We start from the raw sequence: 23,904 nt of genomic DNA, 5'->3' as shown, positions 1-23,904 counted from the left end.
TTTGGGAGAAAGGTACTTTAAAAGGTTATTCCTGCTTCCTAGTTTTTATGGGTAGATGAGTGTTTCCCGTCCTCAAGGGCTGAGCTTTGGCACATCCCATGGTGGCACTGGAGAACTCCTAGACATTATCCAGAGAATGGATCATTGGATATTTCCTATGAAGGCTCCTTCTAAAATAACTTTGGGAAGACTCCAGGCCCACCTTGGATCTGCCTCTGTTGGCAGCCTTTACATGCCTCTTTAAATCTGGTCCTGGATATTTTCTCTGGTTCTTGGACCTCTGGTTTGTGTCATGTAGTATAGAGGGAACTTATGGATCTCTGATATCTCTTCCTTCTCTGTGTTACACTTTGCAATCTTGCCATAGTGTCCTATATGCTGTCATTTTTTTTAATGTTTTCCAGTGTGCTTTTCTTTTGCTAGATAATTCTGCTTTAACTATTTGTGCTTAAAATTTGGGTCCCTTCTTTGAAAATGGCATACTGAATTAATGTTGACCATTGTTGTAGTTCTATCACACATAAAAGTGGTTAATAACATAATTAGGGATTTTTTTTGTCCCTTACTTGCATCATTTAGCAGTCCCTGCTGGATTTTGGGTCCTAATTTGACAATGTGGATGAAGACTTTTGATGCAAGGGAAGAAAACAAGACTGAGTTTCTATTTTACTTGATACCAAATACATTTAATTTTTTTTTAAAACCCATGAGCACAGTTAGTTTCTTCCTTTAAGAACTTGTATATAAATACATAGAATATGGGTAGTTATAGCGTGAAAGGGAACAGTGAAGAGTTTTCTTAGAGGCATACCAGATCCTGTTTTGCAGTTCAGCTGCCAGGCCTTGTCTTTGTGATGACAGCTAGAAACGCCAAATCATCAAGTAGTCTTTGTAGTTCTCTAAATGTGTAAAACAGCGTAGGTACCTAGAATAGAATATTAGGACATTGCGTTAAGGGCTAAACTGCATGTTCACAGGCAAACATTTTCCACTTACTGTAAAAATAGGGCTTTTTTTGGTAACCCAAAAAAATTCTTCAATAGATTTCTCCAAAGCTTACCTTTTCAGAGAGGTTCACAGCAGGTTTGGCTCCTCTTCTTCTTCTTCTTTAAAAACATAGCTGCTGCCTTGTTTGCTATCATGTAGCTAGTCAGGTTTGGTTGTGCGACAATATTAGCAAGGGGAAATGAAAATAATTGTGTGGCAGTGTCACTGTTTTACTTGGGAGATTTTCTTTTTGCCATAATTGGTACCAGAGCAGCAGCATTTGGGGGCTGTGAAGAGCTCGTTCTGTGATGTCATTGCTGCCTGAAATTCAAGTGCCAAGGGAACATCATGTGCATCGGGGCACCTGAATGTGTGCCAGGGAGGCTTCCCTCTATACAAATACTGTTGTTCCCATTTCTGCAGTCTGTATTTCATGGGACAGAAGAAAAAAAGTGCCCTGTTTTTCTTCAGCCCTTGTTTTATTCCAATAAGCTTTTCGGTGTGAAAATTAATTTCTGTGTGGCTGTCTTTAGAAAACAATAGTTACACTTAGCATTTTTACAGCTCACACCAAGGGTTCAGTGTGATTATGTACATTTCGGTCATTCCAAAAGGCTTGCAATATAGGTCAATATTATTATCCTCATATTGGAGATATAAGTCCCTATGAATAAAATGGGGAGAGTTAGATGATGCATACGAAGCTGAGGTTTATGTAGTATTAGTGTACTTTTTCATTTAAAATGCCTTTAAATAGTTTTGTTTTATTTTATTGATGGATTGATTTGAATTTATATTCCGCCCTATAACCAGAGGTCTCAGGGCGGTTCACAGAATAAAATAAAATCATAAAACCACAAAGACATAATTAAAATAAAAACAACAAACCAATAACACCCCCCCACACACATAAAGCTCAATAACTTCACAATACTTCTTGATAGGAGGCTTTGTAAACGTTTTGTGACAGAGTTAAGATTTAATAGGTCATCTCGTTGTAACTATTATATATTTCCTGTTCAGATGCAGAGTTTACAAGGTGGCACAGAAGCCATAGCCCATTTGGATCAACTTGAATCTGATTATTATGACCTGCAACTTCAGTTGTATGAAGTACAGTTTGAAATTTTGAAGTGTGAAGAACTGCTGCTGACAGCACAACTTGAAAGCATCAAAAGACTTATTTCAGGTGACATACATTCATTTTACATGTATATTATTTATAACAATATGCCATAGGCAGCTGTAGTACAAGTTGGTTATTGAGATTATCCTGTGGCTGCAAATTTCCCACTCCAGTTCTTATGCATATTTACTCAGAAGTGAATCTAAACGTATTCAATAGGGCTCACTTTCAGGTAAGCGTGGACAGAACTGTGGCCTTAACTGTTTGGCTTTTGATTTCTTTCTCCTTCTGAGGTATCAAAGATTGTCCTAGTTGGAGTCAAAATGTTGGATAAATTGAATTTATTATTGAGGGTGATGAGAGATGTAACTTCTGTGTTGAATGGAGTTTGCCACACTTGGAGTCGGTTTGAGCACCACAATCCTTGCCGCTGCTTGTCCACCAGGTTTCTCTTACGCACAGCAACCCAGGTCATGTGAGCGGGGGGGGGGGGTTGCAGTGATTTTTAGGAAGTCATTAGTTTGCACCAGGCGTCCTATTGGGAAGACCCAGTTTTCCGAGTGCATGTTCTGGAAGTTGGGCAATAGGGGCAGTACAGGATTCCTTTTGGTGTACCGACCTCCCCGCTGCACCAAGGATTCCCTGTCTGAGCTGCTTCAGGTCGTGGCGGATGTTCTCCTGGAGACACCTAGTTTGGTCGTCCTAGGGGATTTTAACATCCATGCCGACACGACCTTACAAGGGGTCGCTTGGGACTTCGTGGAAAGCATGGCCTCCATGGGGCTGTCCCTGAATAAGTCTGGCCCAACCCATAGCCGCGGACATGCCTTGGACCTGGTGTTTACCTCTATGGATGTTGGTGATCTGACACTAAGTAAAAGTGAAACGAAAGAAGTGCCATGGTCAGATCACTTCCTGGTGCAACTGGACTTCTCTGCGACCCATCCCCTCTGCAGGGAGGTGGGACCAATTCGGATGGTCTGCCCCCGCCACTTAATGGATCCAAATGGTTTCCAGAAAGTGGTAGGGGATGCTTTATCCCATGTTGATGGCCTTTCAGCTGATTCCCTGGTGGCCCGCTGGAATGTGGAGTTAACCAGGGCTATTGACTGTTTGGCTCCGAAGCGCCCTCTCCGATTGCATGGAGCCCGGACAGCCCCGTGGTTTTCCACGGATCTGAGGGCAATGAAACAATCGTTGAGACGGCTAGAGCGCCGGTGGCGGATAACTTGGTCTCAGTCACCTGTAATGTAATTTCCATTAGTTGCTCCTGTTTCCTGCTCTGGTCACACTATAGTTGGGATTTTGTGTGGTATTAGATCAGTGTTGGTGTGTGACTATAACCCTCAAGCCCTTCTGGCTCTGTGACCCATTCCAATATCATTAAACAACTTATTTCTACATAATTCTGTTTATCACAACTGAAGGTTGATCTAGATTTTATTGCATTGTGTAGTTTGTGTGTGTGCATGTTTAAAATTATTAAAATTGTTAGTATTTTCTAACAGAGAAAAGAGATGAAGTAGTGTATTATGATACCTATGAAAGTATGGAAGCCATGCTCGAAAAAGAAGATATGGCAGCATCTATACACTTGCAAAGAGAAGAGCTACAGAAATTGCAACAGAAAGTCCGCCAGCTAGAAGCAAGGCGTGGGCGCATTTCAGCCAAGAAAGCCTACCTCAGAAATAAAAAGGTAAAACACTAATTCATTCACTACTCAGCAAAGAGTTCCTTGCCTATTTGGCACAGGAACATAGGAGGCTGCCTTATATCAGATCAGACCATTGGTCGTGTGCGCTTTCTTCTTAGTTGATCAGTTCATATGGGGTGAGGTAGAGGGTTAATGCAGGTAAAAAGGTAATAGGTAAAGGACCCCTGGATGGTTAAGTCCAGTCAAAGGCAACTATGGGGTGCGGCGCTCATCTCAATTCAGGCCGAGGGAGCCAGCGTTTGTTCACAGACAGCTTTCTGGGTCATTTGGCCAGCATGACTAAACTGCTTCTGATGCAGCTGAACACCATGATGGAAGCCAGAGTGCACAGAAACGTTGTTTGCCTTCCCACTGCAGCTGTACCTATTTATCTGCTTGCAATGATGTGCTTTCGAACTGCTAGGTTGGCAGAAGCTTGGAGACAGGGCAATGGGAGCTCACCACCATCAAATGGATTCGAACAGCCAACCTTCTAATCAGCAAATCCAAGAAGCTCAGTGGTTTAGACCACAGCACCACTCGCGTCCCTGCATTCTTGTCAGGGACGTTTAAACCTCTTAGCTCACCCCAGCACTGTAATGACAGTAATTTTTGTTTTGTTTTGGTAATAATGAAAAGTACATTGCACAAAGGGAAGAGTCTTGTCACTTCAGCCTACTGTGTGTTACATATTTTGGTGTTTTCCTTTGCTTTGTTGCATGTATAAAGTTAGCATAGAGTATCAAGAACAAATTAGGCTAAACTCCTTGTCCCTAATGTGGAGGAACCTATTTCTTTTTACATCCAGCAAAGTGTTGTGTTAAACACATAGGAAAAAAAGGTAATAAAGATTTGGGGCAGCAGAAGTTAAATGGATAAAACATGAAATTTAGAATAGGAGGCGGATGGGAAAGAAAATACCCGGGAGTAGTAGAAGGGAAGGGAGGCCACTAGCAGCAGGATGTGGGTGTAAAAAATGGTATTTCCAAACACAGTATTACTCGGAAGCATATTGATTCACAACATGCTACTTTCAAACATTAGAGCTCAAATTGTAGTGGGGAAAGCCCTTACCATGGTAAAGCCATTTCCTGCAGTATCTCTAGGGTGGCCATTGCCTGCAGTTTAAAATAAATGTTTTATTTTAAAATATGTTGAGATGTGCACAAAATAATGCTAGTTGTACTTGCTTTCTTGCCGTAAGCTGCATTATAGAAGTGATATTATTGTTCCCTGAATTGACTGAGTTTTAGCTAATATATTGCTGTTTTGATCAGCTGTAAGCAAAGTCATGGACATAATTTAACAGCCTTTTCTTCCAAAGAAACTAATCATTAGATTTTAAAGTTAAGGGAGTAAATTCTAGATTGCCTTTTTAATTTTTCACCCACATTCCTCTGTAAGCTGTGTGCTGTGGAGAGAGGAGGGATATTTTGTTCAGCTTTTTTTTTTTTAGGGGGTGCACCATCAAAGTGGTGATTTGGTGTTACTATACACAGTGGGCATGTATCCTGTTCCTACATGCAGGGATCTCAGGTTCATGTTCATAGTGTGGAGACTAGAAATTCCTTCATAGGTGGTGTCTGTTTTGCTATGGTTAGAGATTTTGTGTGTGTGTGTGTGTGTGTGTGTGTGTGTGTGTGTGTGTATCTATTTGGATAATGTAATTCTTTTCATAGTACCTATATAACAGCTACTTATGTGTAATGTTACCTTCCTGACAATGTCTTGATAGCAGGTTGATATGGGATCACTGTGGAAACAGTTTCCTATTATCCCAGTGCTACCACCTGCTGGCTAAGCACTGGTAGTCTTGGTTTCAAGCAACTGTTGGTGTTAGGAAAGCTAGTTTTGAAATAAATTGGTAATAGGAGATAAATGCTGAAATTGTACACACTGTTTGGCAGAATATTTTAGTACTGATTGAGGTTTTCCTGTAGTAAACTAAATCAGCACAGCAGCCAGTGGATATATGTGTTCTGAAATAAATGCTGTATTTGTCTTTGAATTCACAATAATAGATGTTGCAAACTTCTTAAACTATTAAGCAAACAGGCACATACACACACACTGGATTGTTTCTATAAACTCACTGACACCTTTAAGGCTGTCAAGCTGAGGCTACAGATTCCACAAACACAGACCCACTTTACAAAAAGATACAGAAAACTGCACAAGTTTCCAAAGCCACACAATTGCCCATTTGCTCCTAGTTGTGACTTTGCTGTGTTGAAATCTCCTTTGCAACAAACTCACTGAAATGCATAAACTTGGATAAGGTTTCACACTCTTTTCCAGGGCATGATTAATTGTTATTATGTATTCCCTTTACACGGGACGCGGGTGGCGCTGTGGGTAAAAGCCTCAGCGCCTAGGGCTTGCCGATCGAAAGGTCGGCGGTTCGAATCCCCGTGGCGGGGTGCGCTCCCGTTGCTCGATCTCAGCGCCTGCCAACCTAGCAGTTTGAAAGCACCCCCGGGTGCAAGTAGATAAATAGGGACCGCTTACTAGCGGGAAGGTAAACGGCGTTTCCGTGTGCGGCTCTGGCTCGCCAGAGCAGCGATGTCACGCTGGCCACGTGACCCGGAAGTGTCCCCAGACAGCGCTGGCCCCCAGCCTCTTGAGTGAGATGGGCGCACAACCCAAGAGTCTGTCAAGACTGGCCCGTACGGGCAGGGGTACCTTTACCTTTTATTCCCTTTACAAAATCCTTCACGAAGCATATCTAGTTCCTTTCCTATCCTGACTGTGGCTTTCTTTTAGTCTAGATGTTGACTTTTGTGTCCATCTACGCCTTACCAGTGACTGCTTTTCCGGGTTTTTAAAAAACAAACATACAGAAAATACTTAAAGCGTATTTTTAAAACAAACCTCACATTTGTTGCTGTGTTTAGACTGAAATTATTTTGTGCTACTCATTTTATACCTTCTTAGCTTGATTACTGTTGATCATTTCAATTGAACCAGACAGAGGGCCTTCTTGGTAGTGGCGCCCGCCCTGTGGAATGCCCTCCGTTCAGATGTGAAGGAAATAAGTAGCTATCTTATCTTTAAAAGACATCTGAAGGCAGCCCTGTTTAGGGAAGTTTTTAATATTTAATGCTGTATTGTTTTTAACACTCGATTGGAAGCTGCCCAGAGTGGCTGGGGAAACCAGATGGGTAGGGTATAAATAATAAATTATTATTATTATTATTATTATTATTATTATTATTATTTATTATTAATATCTTATACAGTATCTTGTGTATTGACAGGAGATCTGCATTGCAAAACATCATGAAAAATTCTTGCAGCACTTTCAGAGTGAAGAAGAGTCACAGCATACTGCACAGTTTGTGAGTTTTATCTTGGTTAATATTAAAATAAGCCTCCAGCTCAGTTTCCCCCCAACTTAAGCAAATTTAAATCCCCCCGCCTTGCTTTTGAATGTTACTGTATACTGAGCAATATACAATAGGACAGTAATAGGACATTAACACTGCAATCCTATGCACATCTCCTCAGAAGTAGGTCACTTTGAATTCAGTGACACTTGGTCCAAGGTAAGTGGATAAAGAACTGTATCTTAAATGACCAAGAGCTGACAAGAATATTTTATTGATTTCATTTTTCATGTTACTAACCACAATTCTGTTTTTTAAAAATTGCTATATTTTTTATAAAGCTGTGCAATAACATTGTACTCTGGAAGCTCACATATAAAATCATTGTAATTAGATACAATTAAAATACAGAACCAGAAAAATAACAGATTGTAGGGCGGGAGAGTGCTAGAGTTCTGTCTGGTCCTGTTACATGGGATCAATTCCAATCTGTTACCTCCGAGGATGTGGACAGGCTGCTTGGACAAGTGAAACCGACCACCTGTCTCCTTGATCCATGCCCATCCTGGCTGATAAAAGCAAGCCGGGAAGGGCTGGGCGATGGGCTCTGCGGGGTGGTGAATGCTTCCCTCTGTGAGGGAGCCTTCCCAGACCCGCTGAAAGAGGCGGTCATTAAACCGCTTCTTAAAAAAACATCTTTAGACCCGGCCAATTTGGCCAACTATCGCCCAGTCTCAAATCTGCCATTCTTGGGCAAGGTGATTGAGCGGGTGGTTGCTGAACAACTCCAAGCACGCCTGGAGGAAACGGACCATTTGGATCCCTTCCAATCGGGATTCAGGCCTCACCATGGGACTGAAACTGCCTTGGTCGCGCTGGTTGATGATCTCCGGCGGGCTAGGGACAAAGGTGAGAGCTGTTTCCTAGTTCTGCTGGATCTCTCAGCGGCCTTTGACACCATCGACCATAACATCCTTCTGGACCGTCTAGAGGGGCTGGGAGCTGGGGGCACTGTCATACAGTGGTTCCGCTCCTTCCTCCTGGGCCGTGTCCAGAAAGTGGTGGTGGGGGATGAGTGTTCAGACCCCTGGGCTCTCACTTGTGGGGTGCCTCAGGGTTCTGTCCTCTCCCCCATGCTTTTTAATATCTATATGAAGCCGCTGGGAGAGATCATCAGGGGGTTTGGACTGGGTGTTCATCAGTATGCAGATGACACCCAGCTCTACCTCTCCTTTAAATCAGAACCAGTGAAGGCAGTGAAGGTCCTGTGTGAGTGCCTGGAGGCGGTTGGAGGATGGATGGCGGCTAACAGATTGAGGTTGAATCCTGACAAGACAGAAGTACTGTTTTTGGGGGACAGGGAGCGGGTTGGTGTGGGGGATTCCCTGGTCTTGAATGGGGTAACTGTGCCCCTGAAGGACCAGGTGCGCAGCCTGGGAGTCATTTTGGACTCACAGCTGTCCATGGAGGCGCAGGTTAACTCTGTGTCCAGGGCAGCTGTCTACCAGCTCCACCTGGTACGCAGGCTAAGACCCTACCTGCCCGCAAACTGTCTCGCCAGAGTGGTGCATGCTCTAGTTATCTCACGCTTGGACTACTGCAACGCGCTCTACGTGGGGCTACCTTTGAAGGTGACCCGGAAACTGCAATTAATCCAGAATGCGGCAGCTATACTGGTGACTGGGAGTGGCCGCCGGGACCACATAACACCGGTTCTGAGAGATCTGCATTGGCTCCCAGTACGTTTCCGAGCACGATTCAAAGTGTTGGTGTTGACCTTTAAAGCCCTAAACGGCCTCGGTCCTGTATACCTGAAGGAGCGTCTCCACCCCCATCGTTCAGCCCGGACACTGAGATCCAGCGCCGAGGGCCTTCTGGCGGTTCCCTCATTGCGAGAAGTGAGGTTACAGGGAACCAGACAGAGGGCCTTCTCGGTAGTGGCGCCCGCCCTGTGGAACGCCCTCCCATCAGATGTCAAAGAGATAAATAATTACTTGACATTTAGAAGACATCTTAAGGCAGCCCTGTTCAGGGAAGTTTTTAATATGTAACGCTGTATTGTTTTTAACACTGATTGGGAGCCGCCCAGAGTGGCTGGGGAAACTCAGCCAGATGGGCGGGGTATAAATAATAAATTATTATTATTATTATTATTAATTTATCACCATCGTCATCTTATGCTCTACATTAGTTTATCTGCACTAACTACTATCTACAGATTCCTAGGCAGCATCACTAACATAGATTAGAATCCCAATTTCTTCTAAAAGTATGAAGGAGTCTAAATATGCAGGTTATGCCTCTTTCTAAGTCATGATGCAGCTGAGGGACGTTCACCTATAATTTTGGTATCTGGTGGTATCCTAGTTTGCATCTATGACCGGTCTGGTCCTGCTCTTGTTACAAAGCAATGAATGCTGTATTTGATAATTACTGCCATTTTAAAAATAAAAATGGCTGCAACCCTACAGCTAGCTAGAAGCTAACTGACGGGTGTTATGAAGTATACAGTTTGCCTGTAAACTTGTAGTTCTCACATGCAACCTTGACAAGCCATTTCTGATCTTTTGACATTGAGACCGGAACATGTCCCATACCTGGCAGTTTATGGAGTCAAAGAATACCACAGGGTATCATTCAAACAATTTATTACAATAAAAGGGAATCAGCATGTTCATTAAAAAGGGGTTGATTGGAATCAATTAAAACAGACTGGGGCCTAGGGCCAATTGCTTTAGAGGTGATGGGGAAATTGTCAAGAAGAAGGAGGTTGGTACAGTGGTACCTCGCAAGACGAAGGCCTCGGAAGACAAAAAACTCGCAAGACGAAAGAGTTTTTTGTTTTTTGAGCTGCTTCGCAAGACGATTTTCCCTATGGGCTTGCTTCGCAAGACGAAAATGTCTTGCGAGTTTGTTTCCTTTTTTCTTAAAGCCGCTTGAAGAGGTGCAGTTGCGACGGACCGTGCTTCGCAAGACGAAAAACCGCGCAAGACGAAAAGACTCGCGGAACGAATTAATTTCGTCTTGCGAGGCACCACTGTATATTGTTTTGGGAAGGCTTTGGGAAGGGGTTAGGGCAAGAATTGGAAGAAAGCAATTGGATGACTTTAGGACATGGTTTGAAAAAAGTTCCATTTTTGTAAAGGAGCAGAACTACTAAGGAAGAATAAAAGGGCTTGGCAAAGAGCAGATCACCTCAAGAAAGCAGAAATGCGGGTGGGGAGAAGGAGAAAGAAAGACAGAGAAAGACAAAGCAGTAGGATGTCTGGGGACATGAAAAAGGGGAGGGGAGGGATGGAAGGATGGAGGGGGAGGGGAAGAAGGAGAGGGGAAGAAGGTAGATGACTGGAGTCCTGTGGAGGGGGTGGGGAAGAACATGGTCAGCTGAGGTACTTGCCAGGAGAGGGGAGAGAGATTTAGTACCTGTCCTTATTTTGCAAAGCTGGACTTCGATGGGTGGTTGGTGTGGAGATCTCTTCTGCACTGGAGTGAGAAGAGGCAGAGGGCAGAAGAGAAAAGAAAAAAGAAAAGAAAAAAAAAGAGAAAAGAGAAAGCTGTCCACAAGAAGTGGTGTTGTGTAGAAGTAGTGAAGTTTCTTCAGCGGGTTCCAAAGATTTATGGTTCCTAAGGCAAAAAGCAACTCTTTTTACACTTAATATTGAGCTCCTGGTGATTAAAATGAAAACAAAGATTAACAATCCCATTTTCCTGTCTCATCAAAGACAAGCTGTGTATGATGTCTGGATTAAGAGGTTTTGGTTTAAAACCTCTAACGAAAGGAAGAAAAAAGTTAACTTTAACTGGGACTAAGCAGTAGTGGGTGAAAGTTATTCCATCCAAATTTGTCCTCCCAGCCTGGTCTTTCTAACCCCTGACTTTCATCTTTTTGTTTTCATTCTTAGAAGAGGGAGCAGTTGCAAGCTGAAGAAGAAAGAAAAAGCTCATGGGTTACTCAGGAACGACAGATAACACTGGACAGACTTCGAACATTTAAACAGGTAAATGGAAGAAGGGAGACATTCTACTGATGCTTCGTAAGTTACACACACATAGACATACACATACACATAGACATACACATACACATACATATACATATACATATACATATACATATACATATACATATACATATACATGATTGCCCACCAATAATAACGCCTTTGACACAAGTACTTGTTCCAGAGAGCATGCATTAGCTATGGCTTCGTGTTGTTTGTATATGTGATGGCAACCATAAATCATTGCTATATAATGTGTGAAACAAGCCTTCTTAATTATTAAACTATATTCATATTCACAAGAAAATAGAAAAGAACATTGGAATTATTCTTAGGGAAAAATTGTGCTATACTTCTCTTCATATTAATTAATTTCCATGTTTATGTTTCTCAATTTACAAGTTAACCTGACAATTTTGAAAGGGTTGAATCATAATTATATGGAGCAGTTGAGGTTAGCAGTAATAAGTCTCTTGGCCTGCAATCCTAACCCCACTCACCTGGGAGTAAGTTCCATTGAATTCAGTAGGACTTAATTCTGAGTTTATAGGGTTAAAATTGTGCTGTTAGTCACCATGCTTTTGATGCTTGCCTAATTTTTAACTCATTTCCCCCCCTCCTAAGCGCTATCCTGGACAGGTAATACTCAAATCAACCAGACTTCGACTGGCCCATGCAAGAAGAAAAAGTACAGCCAGTTCAACTTCATGTGCTGATCATCGTCTGTCGCTACCTGTAACTACACAGACTGATGTGGTGGGGCAAGAAAAAAGAATACAACCTTTACAAATCCAGGAGTCTAGAAATTTAGGACCACTTGAAGATACTTCACCTCCCTGTGGCGTTATCTCTGAATTTTCTCAAATTCCTTCTCCTCCTGCTCTTCTCAGTAATGAACTTCAGCCCAATATAGTTAATGAGGCCCCAATGCCGCCTCCTCTTCCACCGCCGCCGCCACCACCTCTGCCCACCAAGGAAGAGTCTACTCAGTGCTCTGAGAAGAGCAGTAGCCCTGTGAAACAACCCAGCATTGAGAAGCCAGCACTGCTGACCACTATAGCACCATCAGCTCATTTCTTTGATAGCAGCCAGTTGGTCAGTGCCAAGAAGAAACTAAAGAAAATGGGCGATATGGAAGGCTTGCAGAGGAGAAGAGGTAACTTCATTTCTCTTGAATATGATTCGGGGAAAAGAAAAAACAGCTTTCCTTACCTTGAGTAATAAAATTAAAGGGTCTCTACCCCCCAAGAGAGCATGGCTTTGTGATTTTTGAACATGATCTCCCCAAATCATGTTTGAAACGTGTGTGTGTCTTTTAATAGCATTTTGTGATGTTTCCCAGGGGAGGGGGTGTTGGTGGCTTTGAGCAAAAAAAAAAAAAAGTTTTTACACCTGAAGTAGATCTCTGGATTCCAGCTGGTGGAATTAATGAAAACTCTTGATAACTCTGTTGATGTTTTTATCCAAATTTTGATTTCTGTTTTGTCAACATTGAACAATGGGAAAGGTGGCGTTGGTATATTTTAATTAATAAATGGTGACATTTTCAATGTCTTGAGTACAGGGTGTTAGTCCACAGCTCAAAGTACTTATTTTGTACTAGTACCAAAAGTTTTTTTGGTGTTTTTTTTAAACAGAACTTTTAAGAACAAGGTTCCACACCTCTGCCGGTAGGAAGTGGTGTATCTTAACAGATCTGTGGTTTTTAAATGAAAAGAATAAACATGATACAGTGGATCTTAAAAATTAAGGGCACAGTCCAACCTATTCCCTAGGTGGACATGCATGTGTGGGCAGGTAGACCAGGAGGTGTCCAGGTTTGGTCGTTGCCCCTGTACACAAGGACATTTGGGTATGTAGAGGGATTGGGTTGGCTCTCTAAGGAATAGCAGCCTCCCTCAATGCCAGCTGCATTGTCCTAACATAGAAAGTTGAGCCAGATATTTACCAGACATTTTGTGAGAACCAAAGACAACAGTGGAGGCTCATCTCTTGATGCAGTAGCTTCATTTCACCTTTTGAACTACATAATCTTCCAATTGTTTTGATCTTCTTTCTTATGGGCTTGATTATTGTGATCTGAAAATAATGTAATTTTTTTTCAGAATTGTAGAAACAGTGCATTAGAAATATATAGCAGGGTTTTTTTTACCTTCCATGTAGGAGATGTGCTTTGTGGGTTGGGGAACCCAATGGAATGGAGGTGGAGCCGCAAGGAGGAGGAGAGGAAAAGGAGATTTCAGACATCCTTGGCTTTTGTGAATGTCTTGTTGAAATTTCATAGCATAGAATATGAAAGGTTGCAGTGCTTACTGATCTCTTGATTTTCTGCAGTGAGTTCCCCAATGGATGAGGTGTTGGCTTCCTTGAAACGTGGTAGCTTCCACCTGAGGAAAGTTGAGCAGAGAAATCTCCCGCCTTTCCCTGATGAAGATGACAGCAATAACATCTTGGCACAGATAAGAAAAGGTGTGAAACTGAAGAAAGTGCAAAAGGACCTTATGAGAGAATCATTCACAATTCTACCTGATGATGACCCTTTGACACGCAGCATCCATGAAGCACTACGGCGAATTAAGGAAGCATCACCAGAGTCTGAAGATGAAGAGGAGAACCTGCCTTGCACAGACTGGGAAAATTAAGGAGTAATGTTTCATCTTTTGGTATATATCTGGTTTCCTCAAATAGTAGTAGCACCTATAATAGTAGATGCTTGTTAGGAATGTGCCTAAGTTCTCCTACATTTACACAAGAGAAGTGCATGTGTGGCTTAAGATCCGCAGCCACAGTATAAACTCAAAATAGGCAGATTAATGTATCTGGGTTTATTTCTGCTTTTAGACTAAAACAAAATGGTTTTATCAAAAATATTTATTAGCAATAAATCATTTTCAAGTTCAGGCAATTTTTTTGTATATTAATATTTCAGTGCAGAGCACTGCTGTGCATAAATAGATTACCGTATTTTTCGCTCGATAACACGCACCTGACCATAACACGCACATAGTTTTTAGAGGAGGAAAACAAGAAAAAAAATTCTGAATGAAACAGTGGATGTATCATTTTTGTGCTTCATGCTGTGGCCACAGACATGTGATTTGATGGTGAGTTTGGGGTGACCCAATGCAAAGATCCTGAGGATCCATGTGGATCCATGCTTTGTAGCCATGTTTTTGTACCATTGCAGCCCCAGGCAACAGTGGGTGTGTGATTTTATTGGTGCAGGCTGTAGCCATGGACATGCTATGTGATCTGATGGTGAATTTGGGGTGACCCAATGCAAAGATCCTGAGGATCCATGCTTTGTAACCACGTTTTTGCACCATTGCAGCCCAAGGCAACAGTGGGTGCGTGATTTTTTTGGTGCAGGCTGTAGCCGTGGACATGTAATGTGATCTGATGGTGAATTTGAGGTGACCCAATGCAAAGATCCTGAGGAGCCATGTGGATCCGTGCTTTGTAACCACGTTTTAAGTGGGGAGGGAAGGAAAAACACAGAAGGGACAAGGAGCACGAGAGGGGTGTGCGGAGAAGCAGCTGGCTAACAATGCAGGAGAGGGGTTTAACAGGAGGGAGGAAAGGAAGGCAAAAGTTTTCCCCCACCCACCCAAGCCAGCCCCCCCCTCTCTCCCACCTGCATTTTTCGGCTGCCTGCGATGCTGGACGCAGCAGCAGCGGAGCACAGAGAGAAGGAGGTGGTGGCTGTCGGCTGTGCTCCTAGCGAAAACAGTGGGCAGTAAGACCCTGAGGCAGAATGCAGGAAAGCAGCAACCTCCTCTTTTTAGCCTTCCCTCCTCTGCGATCTGATTTTTGCCTGATTTTTGCCCCTGTACTCGGGCCAGTTGGCTCCAGGGACCACACATTCGCTCAATAACACGCACAGACATTTCCCCTTACTTTTTAGGAGAAAAAATGTGAGTGTTATAGAGAGAAAAATACGGTAATTTTATTTAATTTTATTTATTAAATTTCTGCACCACCCTTCACCTGAGCAACACAGGGCGGTTTACAATATAAAAACACAAAAATACATATACCATAGTAACAAGAAAAAACAATATGCCCCACAGTTTAAAAGGCCAAATATTGTTTAAGTAGCCAAAGGCCTGGGAAAAGAGGAATGTTTTAGCCTGACACCTAAAAATGAGCTTTCCACAAGCAGGGAGCCATAGTAGAAGAGGCCTGCTCTCGTGTTGCCACCCTCCTGAACTTTCACAGAAGAGACGAGGATGTTAGTACATTTAGGAAATCCCAGAACTATATTCATTAATTGAGTAGGATTGAGGCGGGGGCGGGAAGTGTATGGGAAAAGAAAGTTGGAACTTCTCACAAGATACTTCTCTGAAGGAAACTTGCTTTGTCAGAATGGATATAGTTTCCTTACCTCTGACTGACAGATGCCTCTGCTGCTTCCATTTTTACCAAAGTGTGTCTTAGCCAGTACTCCTAGAGTTATATGGCCTCCTTTCTAGTCATTGATTTGGGAGGAGTTTTCCTAATTCAGAGATCTGTTGCCCATTTTTTCTTGGTTGTTGAGCTGGCTGGCTAGGGGTGTTATATTCCACTGTTCTAATCGGAGAAGAGAGATGCACACTATATTCCTCCCTAACTCTTCTAAAACTTCTAAATTACAGTTTGATGATATGGAATTTTGGAATATATTGATGCTTGTGCTTATTTGAACAAAAGCTCTAGACATTTTTTTTTAAAGAAAATCAAGATCTTTCCCCATTTATAGCATCTTTCTTAAATGGTGATACGTTTTCAGGATGCTGGAAATGTGGAAAGGCAGTATTTGCAAGCAAACCTTACTGTTTGAATCAACAGCATGAACAAAGTGGGGAAGATTGTGATCATGGAGAGGGTTAAGACTTAGTGAAAAATTGTGTGAAAACCTTAATCTGATTTCTGGGTTGCAGGTGGAAACATATGTTGCATTAGTAGAATGTAAGATTTGTCTCATCACGGTTGTTATCAATTTGACAGAGGTGACCCTACTGGATTAATGTGTGAATTGGCATGCCAATAACTAATTGCAATATATTTAATCAAAATTAAGGTCACTTCCAAAGTCTGCAAGGCAAGTTTTCCCGTAAAGGGGGAATCAATTTAAAGGATGAAATTACTAATTTACTCTGTAAATCAATCTGCAGTGGAAAAATCTCTATAAAAAGTAAAGCATACATAAATTAAAGCTACAAATGTTCCACTCATCCACAGATCTTCACGTACAGTAGTTAGACTAGGCATAGGCAAACTCAGCCCTCCAGATGTTTTGGGACTACAACTCCCATCATCCCCGAGCACTGGTCCTGTTAGCTAGGGATGATGGGAGTTGTAGTCCCAAAACATCTGGAGGGCCGAGTTTGCCTATGCCTGAGTTAAACGATGCTGCCTTACAGTGAGTCGGCTCATGAGTCCCTCTAGCCCAGTATAGGTGACTTAGACTGGCAGCAACTCTTCTCAGGTTCTCAGAAAGGAGATTCTCTGCCAGCCCTGATATATAACTGGAGATTACATTAACTGGAGGTGCTGGGGGATTGAAAATGGAACTGCCAATAAGCAAAGCAGGTACTGCTGTGGTATCTGTGTTTTCATATGCACACCTGCAAAACAGTATTGACATTGAGTTTTTACACTAGCACTCTTGTTGTGGGCAGAGGAGGAAAGGGTCCTCTTGATTCAGTATTCCAAGCAGGTGATGTGAGGAGAGAAAGACTAATCATATCAATGAGCTGTTGGGAGAGCCAAGCCTCTCCTTTTCTTCTACTAATTTTGTTTCTGTCATATCTTCAGCTAGAGCAGCCTGTCACAGAACGTGGCCTGCAGACTCAGATGCCAAGGAGGAATAGGTGCTTGAAAAGCACATTTTGATGCGGCCTCTAAAGGAATAGAATTTGATTTAAAAAGCAACTTTACAGTTTGTCCTTCAGCTGTTTTTTGTTTGTTTAAACAGGTGGTGAGGATTCCACAGAATAATGATTTTCCTTTCACTTCTGAACATCCATAGTCAACAGTTTGATCACCACCTTCTGTCTGGGAAAGGCTTCATCTGACAAACAATTTGATATGTGCAGAAGAGCTTAAAATGCATTTTTTAAAATTATGGTACAAAATTCTGATGGGATCAAAAACTACCTTATTAGATGTGTATTTTGCAGAACACTGAGGAGAACGAACCATTCAAGATATTTCTGGTTCTTCACTCACTTTTTACAGTCGTGTGAAACACTAAATCAGCACCTATTGCAGCAGAGCTTCTTCCCAACATAATTTACCAGGACAGGTCTGCAATCTGACCTTTGGTTCACTGAAGACTTCACTGTTTAATCAACAAATTGCTACTTTCACATCAGCTTCTATTACAGCAACAGGAATTCTCCTAAAGGTCTTTATTTCTCACTATATTTGTCATGTAGGAAGTGGATTTCAGAGATATAATGCATTTTAACTATTCATTGTACAAAATGCAAGTTATTTTGAAAATGGGAACAAATGGCTCTACAGAATAACAGGAAGCCCCCTAAGAGTGGAATACATATACTTAAGAATGTATTGTTTACAGCCTAGTACATTTAAAATGGCATATAGCAAAACCCTTTAGAAGGCCATGTATACTGTGTACATCTTGTATTTTTAAATTAGAATTTCCCATGCTCGTATAAATAGAAACATTTTAATTGCAGGACTGAGTGATAGATAATAAAGTTACATAAAATTTTATTTATAGAAGCAATATTTTGTAATGAGAATACTTAAAATTATTTTTGTCTATTAGTTTGACTGTTCTTTGATTACTCTAAGGAACCTTTATTTAAAGAAAATTCAAAACTGAAATCCAATTTTACTGTTAAGTTGTGGAAGTTATAATTTTTTTCCAGTTTTCATTATTCCTGTCATTGTTAAAATATTTGAATTATGTAACAGCCTGCTTATTTGAAGAACACTTCATTTTTAACCCTGGTTGGTCTAAAGGAGGCACAGCCTTTGGTACAGTGAATATCTAAAGCAACGTAATCCCAAACAGCATGACTAATAGCTGCAGGCAGCTCATTTTTAATAACAGAGTACTGTACGGAATAGTATTTCTGCACCAGGGCTAATCTTACCCTTATTAAAATGCTCTCTAATGAAAATTTCTGCTTGTAGGAGAATCTTGTGCTTGACAAACTATGATCCCTTATGATAGGAAATATCCATTTTAAAATGATTTACTATATTCACTGCCCTGTTGTAAGTAGATGCATATTGGATGGAATGCATTTAGTAAGCCCACTCACCTTTCATAGTAAGAGGTTAAATGTCTTGCTCTTTTTCCTTTTAAAAATACTTGGGAGTACCCTGAATACTTGACAGTACATGTAACAGTCCAGGTCAACTCTTGGAAATATTTGGGTGTGCAAAAGTGACTACCTAGGTCAGTAATAATAATGAGAAATATTTTATCGGGATACCTGCCATTCTGTTTTTTGTTTTTTTTTTAAAAAAAGCTTATTGCCTTATATAGTCTGAAATGCTGTCCTTTCCCAAAGGTAAGCTTGAGAATAGCATGAGTTCCATTATTGTGAGAACGCCTTCTGTTGGGGAGACAAAGAACTGTATTAGGATCTGAACATTAATTTTCTGAAAAACAAGACAACCCATTTCCTTTCCAAGTTACTGCATATTAACCAAAATCGCATTATGCACTGTGTGGTTACAATCACAGGTAATGCAAGATTTGGTGGTGGCAATAATTCAATAGCTGCAAAATATAACTGTTGACCTTTAGCATAAACCATAATATATGTAGTTGGTGTGCCTTTGCCATTTAGTCGCCTCCATTTAGTCACGCTCCAGATTTCCACTGTATAATATATTGTGTTTGAAATTTTAGTTGTAGCCCAAAACACTAACTTCTAAAAATTAGGATGAGATGGATCATGTAAAGCTTTACACAATCAGTTGCAGCAGGATCTTTGAATGACAAATTTTGCTGGACAATTCACGTAATCAAGGAGACATAACTTATTGAAAATTGAGAGTAACACTCCTTACGCTAACACTCTTTTGCAACTATAAATTTTAAATTCATATGGAAAGCTTATAAAGCTCTCAAGATGATTGTGAAATGTTCAGGCTATATATATGGAATCTTTGCCTTGAAAGCTCTAGTTTGTTTTTGTTTTTTAAAAAAACTTTCTGACAGTTTAATTAATGCAAAAAAATAAAACTGGCTTTTGGCGCTATAAAAATGGCTGTTTCAGAGGAACATATTTTATACACACTTGGCTGCTCTACAGTGGAACCTCGGGTTGCGAACGTGATCCGTGTGGGAGGCACGTTCGCACCCCGCAGCGCCGCGTCTGCACATGCGCGGGTTGTGATTCTGCACATGCGCGAGCGCAGAAACCCAGAAGTAACCCATTCTGGTACTTCTGGGTTCGGCGTGGTGTGCAACCCGAAAACGCGTAACCTGAAGCGTCTGTAACCCGAGGTACCACTGTACTGTGGCTGATCTCCTATCCAGAGTTTTCCTTTAGACTGAGTATAGTTTTTTTTTCCATAAGAAGAGATTAATCTGGGTGCCAGTAGTGCCTGGATAGCATTTTACACAAATTTGTCAAGTTAGGACCTTGTCCATCTTATCTATGTGCAATTCCTTATAATTATATTCCCACATGTTTTGCTTTTGCTTTTAATTAATAGTGATTCCTAATTTTATTTCTTCAAGCCATTGCATACCGGCTGAGAACTCACAGTACTCTAGTCTAGTACATTTATTGCAGCAGACTTAGCAAATATATGGGCATTTAAGAAAAGTTATTGATGAATGCTTCTTGAACTGGCATTCACACCTAAATCTATGCAGCTGACAAGTATGCATGAAAAAATGCATTCCAGTATTTTGTATGCTGTAGACTGACTGCGGTACATGGTTGTACTGCAGCCGCTGTTCTCAATTTATTGTCCACAATGCATTCTGTCAAGAAATGTAGTGATCTACCTGGATGGCCCTGAACTGGTGGTAGACTAGCTCAAGGAACTATAAATGCCAGGAGGTGATGAGTCGTGTGTTTGGCAGTTTGGCAGCAAGGGGGCCAAGGTGTTTTATTTCCACTAGAAAAATAAATTATGTTGAACAGCAACATTTATTAAAGTGGTTTTATCTTCTGCAGCATGATCCCATAAGTCTTTAATTTTAGTTGCTTGGTTTATTTGTATACTGACTATATTCTTTAGTATAGATAGTTTTGCTTCTTATTTCAACCATTTGCTTGTAAAGCTTTTCACAGTAGAGCAGCTTATATTATAAAATTGGTAACCACAAAAACAAATTAACAGCACTAAATTATGTCTTGCTGGTGCATTCCAAGTTTTTGCTTTTGAGTTGTGTTTCATGTAGACACTGTCTTCAGAGAATCATGTGCATTTTTGTCACAGTCTAGTGAAAAGGGGGGAAACTTTCACTCAAAGTCAATGTTCTCTTTTTATTTGCACTGACTTTAAAGAGCGAACTGTAAAACTATTTGGATTTATGAGCATTCTTTTATTTTCGCTGTAATGCTTTTGTAATTTGGTTACCTGTGTTACTCATAACGAACCCAGAAGCATGAAACAAGGTATATCTAGTGTTGGTGAACTGTTAACAAGCAAATAAGCTTATTGAAAAGGAGGCATAAGAGATGCTTGTTGCAAGAGATGTAAGCACCTTATTGAGAGGTTGTGGAATTTTAAAATGCTACTAGAGTCAAGTGTCAGTAGTTGTGTGCTATCAATATTGACCCTAATCTATTAGCAATCTATTCATGGAAGCAGATGGCAGCACCAACCACCATGAAAGGGGACATCCAGATTCAATATGGTGTCCTGCTCTTCTGACTGCTTCGGTCATGCCTTAGGCAGGCTGATGCTCTGTGGTGAAGCAGCAGCCACACAGCCTTTTGCTGCACTCTCATTTCCCTGGATTGGGGCCAAGTGTTCTTTAGTAGAGAAAAGCACATTGTTTTGTTACTGTGTGTGATGGTTTGAAAAATAAAGCACTAGCGGTTTTATCCTATAACTCATTTGAAAGCTTCCAACAAAAAATAATGTATATTAATTGCTACATGAAATCTTACGTAATTAAAATCTAATTGGGGCCATGGTGAACGTTCTATTTTGCAAAGCTGTTTTCTAATGTTTTGCGCAACCTTTTCTGCTATTTAAGACCATTTCCTGGGAATTCCTAGCTTTGAGCATAAAAATCAACAGCAAGCAGATAAACATAAGAAGAGCCTGCTGGATCAGGCCAATGTCACATCTATGCCAACATCCTGTTCTCAGTGGCCAACCAGTTGCCCATGAGAAGCATGGAAGCAGGACCTGAGCACAGCAGCAGTCTACCCATTCCTGGACCTGGAACATGGTCAATGTGGCTAGCAGCCTGTTATACCTGGCCTTTATTGGTCTATGTACTCTCTAGACCTGGGCACCAGCTTTTTATTTATTCTGTTTTCTAGTATACGTGTTCACACTATCTTTGATTAAGAGTCCAATTCAGAAAATACTTTCTTCATGGCTTTATTCCCAGGAGGAGCTGCAGATTAGAATGGTCCCTCCCCACCATTAATTGTAGATAAAACAGAACTTCTGGTCACTCAACTTGAACATGTGAGGTCAAAAAGAGGGGGGCAGGGGTGTACATGGTGGGCTCGCCCCCTCCAATACCTTGCCAGGTTGAGCGGGGAGCTTCTAAGCCTGTTCAACATGCCGATAAGCACCCTCATGGTTGAGATTGGGCTCCTAGTTGCAGAGAGATTTTGGGGCACTTTGAGACTTCCTTCAGGACTTGATGCTAAACATGCAAATGGCTGAAGTGGAAGCAGGACTAGTATATGTGTCCCCAGCCTCCTACACATCTTTTGCCCTCATATGTTTGGGCTGAATATCTGAAAAGGGCTAACTGAGCCACAATCACTAGTGGCATTCATAAATAAATTCTAGCCAACGGGAGAAAGCCTTTTGTACGCCCCACCATAAAAACAATGTTGTTTTTTTAAAAAAAGCTGTCAGTAACAGCAAGGGACCAAGGGCCGGTTTGAATGTAACACTAAGCCATAGCTTAATGTTACAGAAATGAGCTGCAAACCTTGGGCTTACACTCCTATATATTCACTGTCTAGTTTAAACAAATCACTGTTCATTGGTAGGTCTGAAGTAGTGGTTAGTTTTAAAGTATGGTTTATTGAAACAAACCAGGATTAAACTCTTAAGCAGGCTTGTTCACGTGACACTGGCTAAACTGTGGTTTAGTATTATATCTGAGCCAGGCACAAAGTGCCTCTTTCCAAATGTACCAGCCATTATCTTGAATTTGGAGATGGCAGCAGTGGCGTGGGTTGGAAGGGAAGCACCCTTCCCTGTAGGAAAAATGATTGCAAGCCCAGCTAAGACATCACTGATCAACAACAATCTCCTGCAATGAGGGGGCATGTCAACCTGACTTCACATTGGGTATAATCCTAGAGGTCGTCTCATTCCCTGAACAGACCCAAGCTTGTATGATTTGGCATGTGGTGCTGTGAAGGGTACTTAGCTGGTATGAGCATATAATAGTTGGCTGTGTTGCACATAGTAGAGTGGTGGCTAACCTGTGGCCCTCTAGGTGTTGCTGGATTACAACTCCCATCAACCCCGTGAACATGGACAATTGTTAGGTATGACAAAATCAGTCAAACTGATTTCTCCACTCCATTGTCCTATTCCCCACTCCTCCTTTGGAAATGTGAGTATATTACTTTCAGAGCTGATTCAGATATACAGACAGATATGGCAGATTACAAGTGAGAATGTTCTCTGCAGATTGAAAGCTAGGAGATGGGGAGGCCCCTAGACTAATGTGATTGTTCCTTGTATGTGGGGAGTTTTAAAAAATCTTACAGGAAGCAATCATCCTCATGTACTCAGAAATCATACAGTCTAGGAATGACTATCACATGCGGTGTCTACACACTTGATGTAGAACTTCAACCTCAACAAGGCAGGACATTAGAACTAGGACCAGATCTTGCAAAGTTCTTTTTAAAAGGTGAAAGCACCCACAAGGTTCCCATATAGGAGTTGGACTGTGATGCATTTTTTGTAACCCTTTCCCTGCTGCTCTATTTTGCTGATTTGAATTGCCCCCTGAAACTGTATGTTTCCTCAGTGAAGTAAATGACAATTTCAAAGGGAGAGGAGATTTAAATAGGGGAAATAATAAATTAGGAATGAGATAAAAGCAAAGCAGCATTATGGCCCAAATTAATTCTCTCCCTCACTGATTGCTTTTAACCCCCCCTTTCTGTTGTTTGTCATTTTATGAGTTGCCAAGAGCAGAGCTGTGTTAACATATTTGCTGAAATGTAGAAGGCTGTTGATTATGTTGCATGGATAAAGCTTGTTAAACATTAATGGAACGCCTCATTTTTGAACAGCTAAAAAATTAAAAAGAAAACCAATTCATCCTTCACTAACTTAGTGCAAAAAGAATGAAAATCGGTGTGCTGTGCTGCACTTCTTTAAAACAATTGTATTTAATGGACATTTGTAAATGGACATTGCATTTCTGAAATGCTCCAGCAAACTTGCAATACCTTTATAATGCTCAGTGTTCCAAAGTATTAAGCACGAAGTATAAACGAAAAGAGCATTGTTAGCAATATTTTGAAAACTAAAAGTTTTAACTGTTTGCCCTTTTGCTTTTTTTCCCTTTAAGTGCAGCCTTCCTGCAACTTTATTGTACTGCTTTGTACTTTGTTTTTTACTATC

The 23,904-nt window shown here is 41.3% G+C and overlaps 1 protein-coding gene across 6 annotated transcripts in view; it reads left to right on the top strand.

Annotated features, from left to right (window-relative positions):
* JMY (junction mediating and regulatory protein, p53 cofactor) overlaps window positions 1-18,610 on the top strand; it is a 40,770-nt gene extending 22,160 nt beyond the window's left edge. Inside the window, exons 5-12 of one of the 6 annotated variants that reach the window (XR_008332668.1) lie at window positions 2,011-2,176; window positions 3,622-3,809; window positions 7,064-7,144; window positions 11,035-11,130; window positions 11,758-12,289; window positions 13,468-13,778; window positions 16,930-16,985; window positions 17,090-18,610. Coding sequence is in view for 2 of the 6 variants with exons in the window: in XM_053407841.1 (XP_053263816.1) it covers window positions 2,011-2,176; window positions 3,622-3,809; window positions 7,064-7,144; window positions 11,035-11,130; window positions 11,758-12,289; window positions 13,468-13,775 (1,371 nt within the window). In the remaining 4 variants the exon portion in view is untranslated. Of the gene's footprint in view, window positions 1-2,010; window positions 2,177-3,621; window positions 3,810-7,063; window positions 7,145-11,034; window positions 11,131-11,757; window positions 12,290-13,467; window positions 13,797-16,929; window positions 16,986-17,066 lie in introns of all 6 variants that reach the window. The other 5 variants (XR_008332669.1, XR_008332666.1, XR_008332667.1 and 2 more) reach the window with 5 other exon arrangements.
* The last annotated feature ends 5,294 nt before the right edge of the window (window positions 18,611-23,904 follow it).

This window comes from Podarcis raffonei, chromosome 11, assembly GCF_027172205.1.
Source record: "Podarcis raffonei isolate rPodRaf1 chromosome 11, rPodRaf1.pri, whole genome shotgun sequence".
NCBI lineage: Eukaryota > Metazoa > Chordata > Lepidosauria > Squamata > Lacertidae > Podarcis > Podarcis raffonei.
This window is presented reverse-complemented; position numbering and strand designations above follow the sequence as displayed.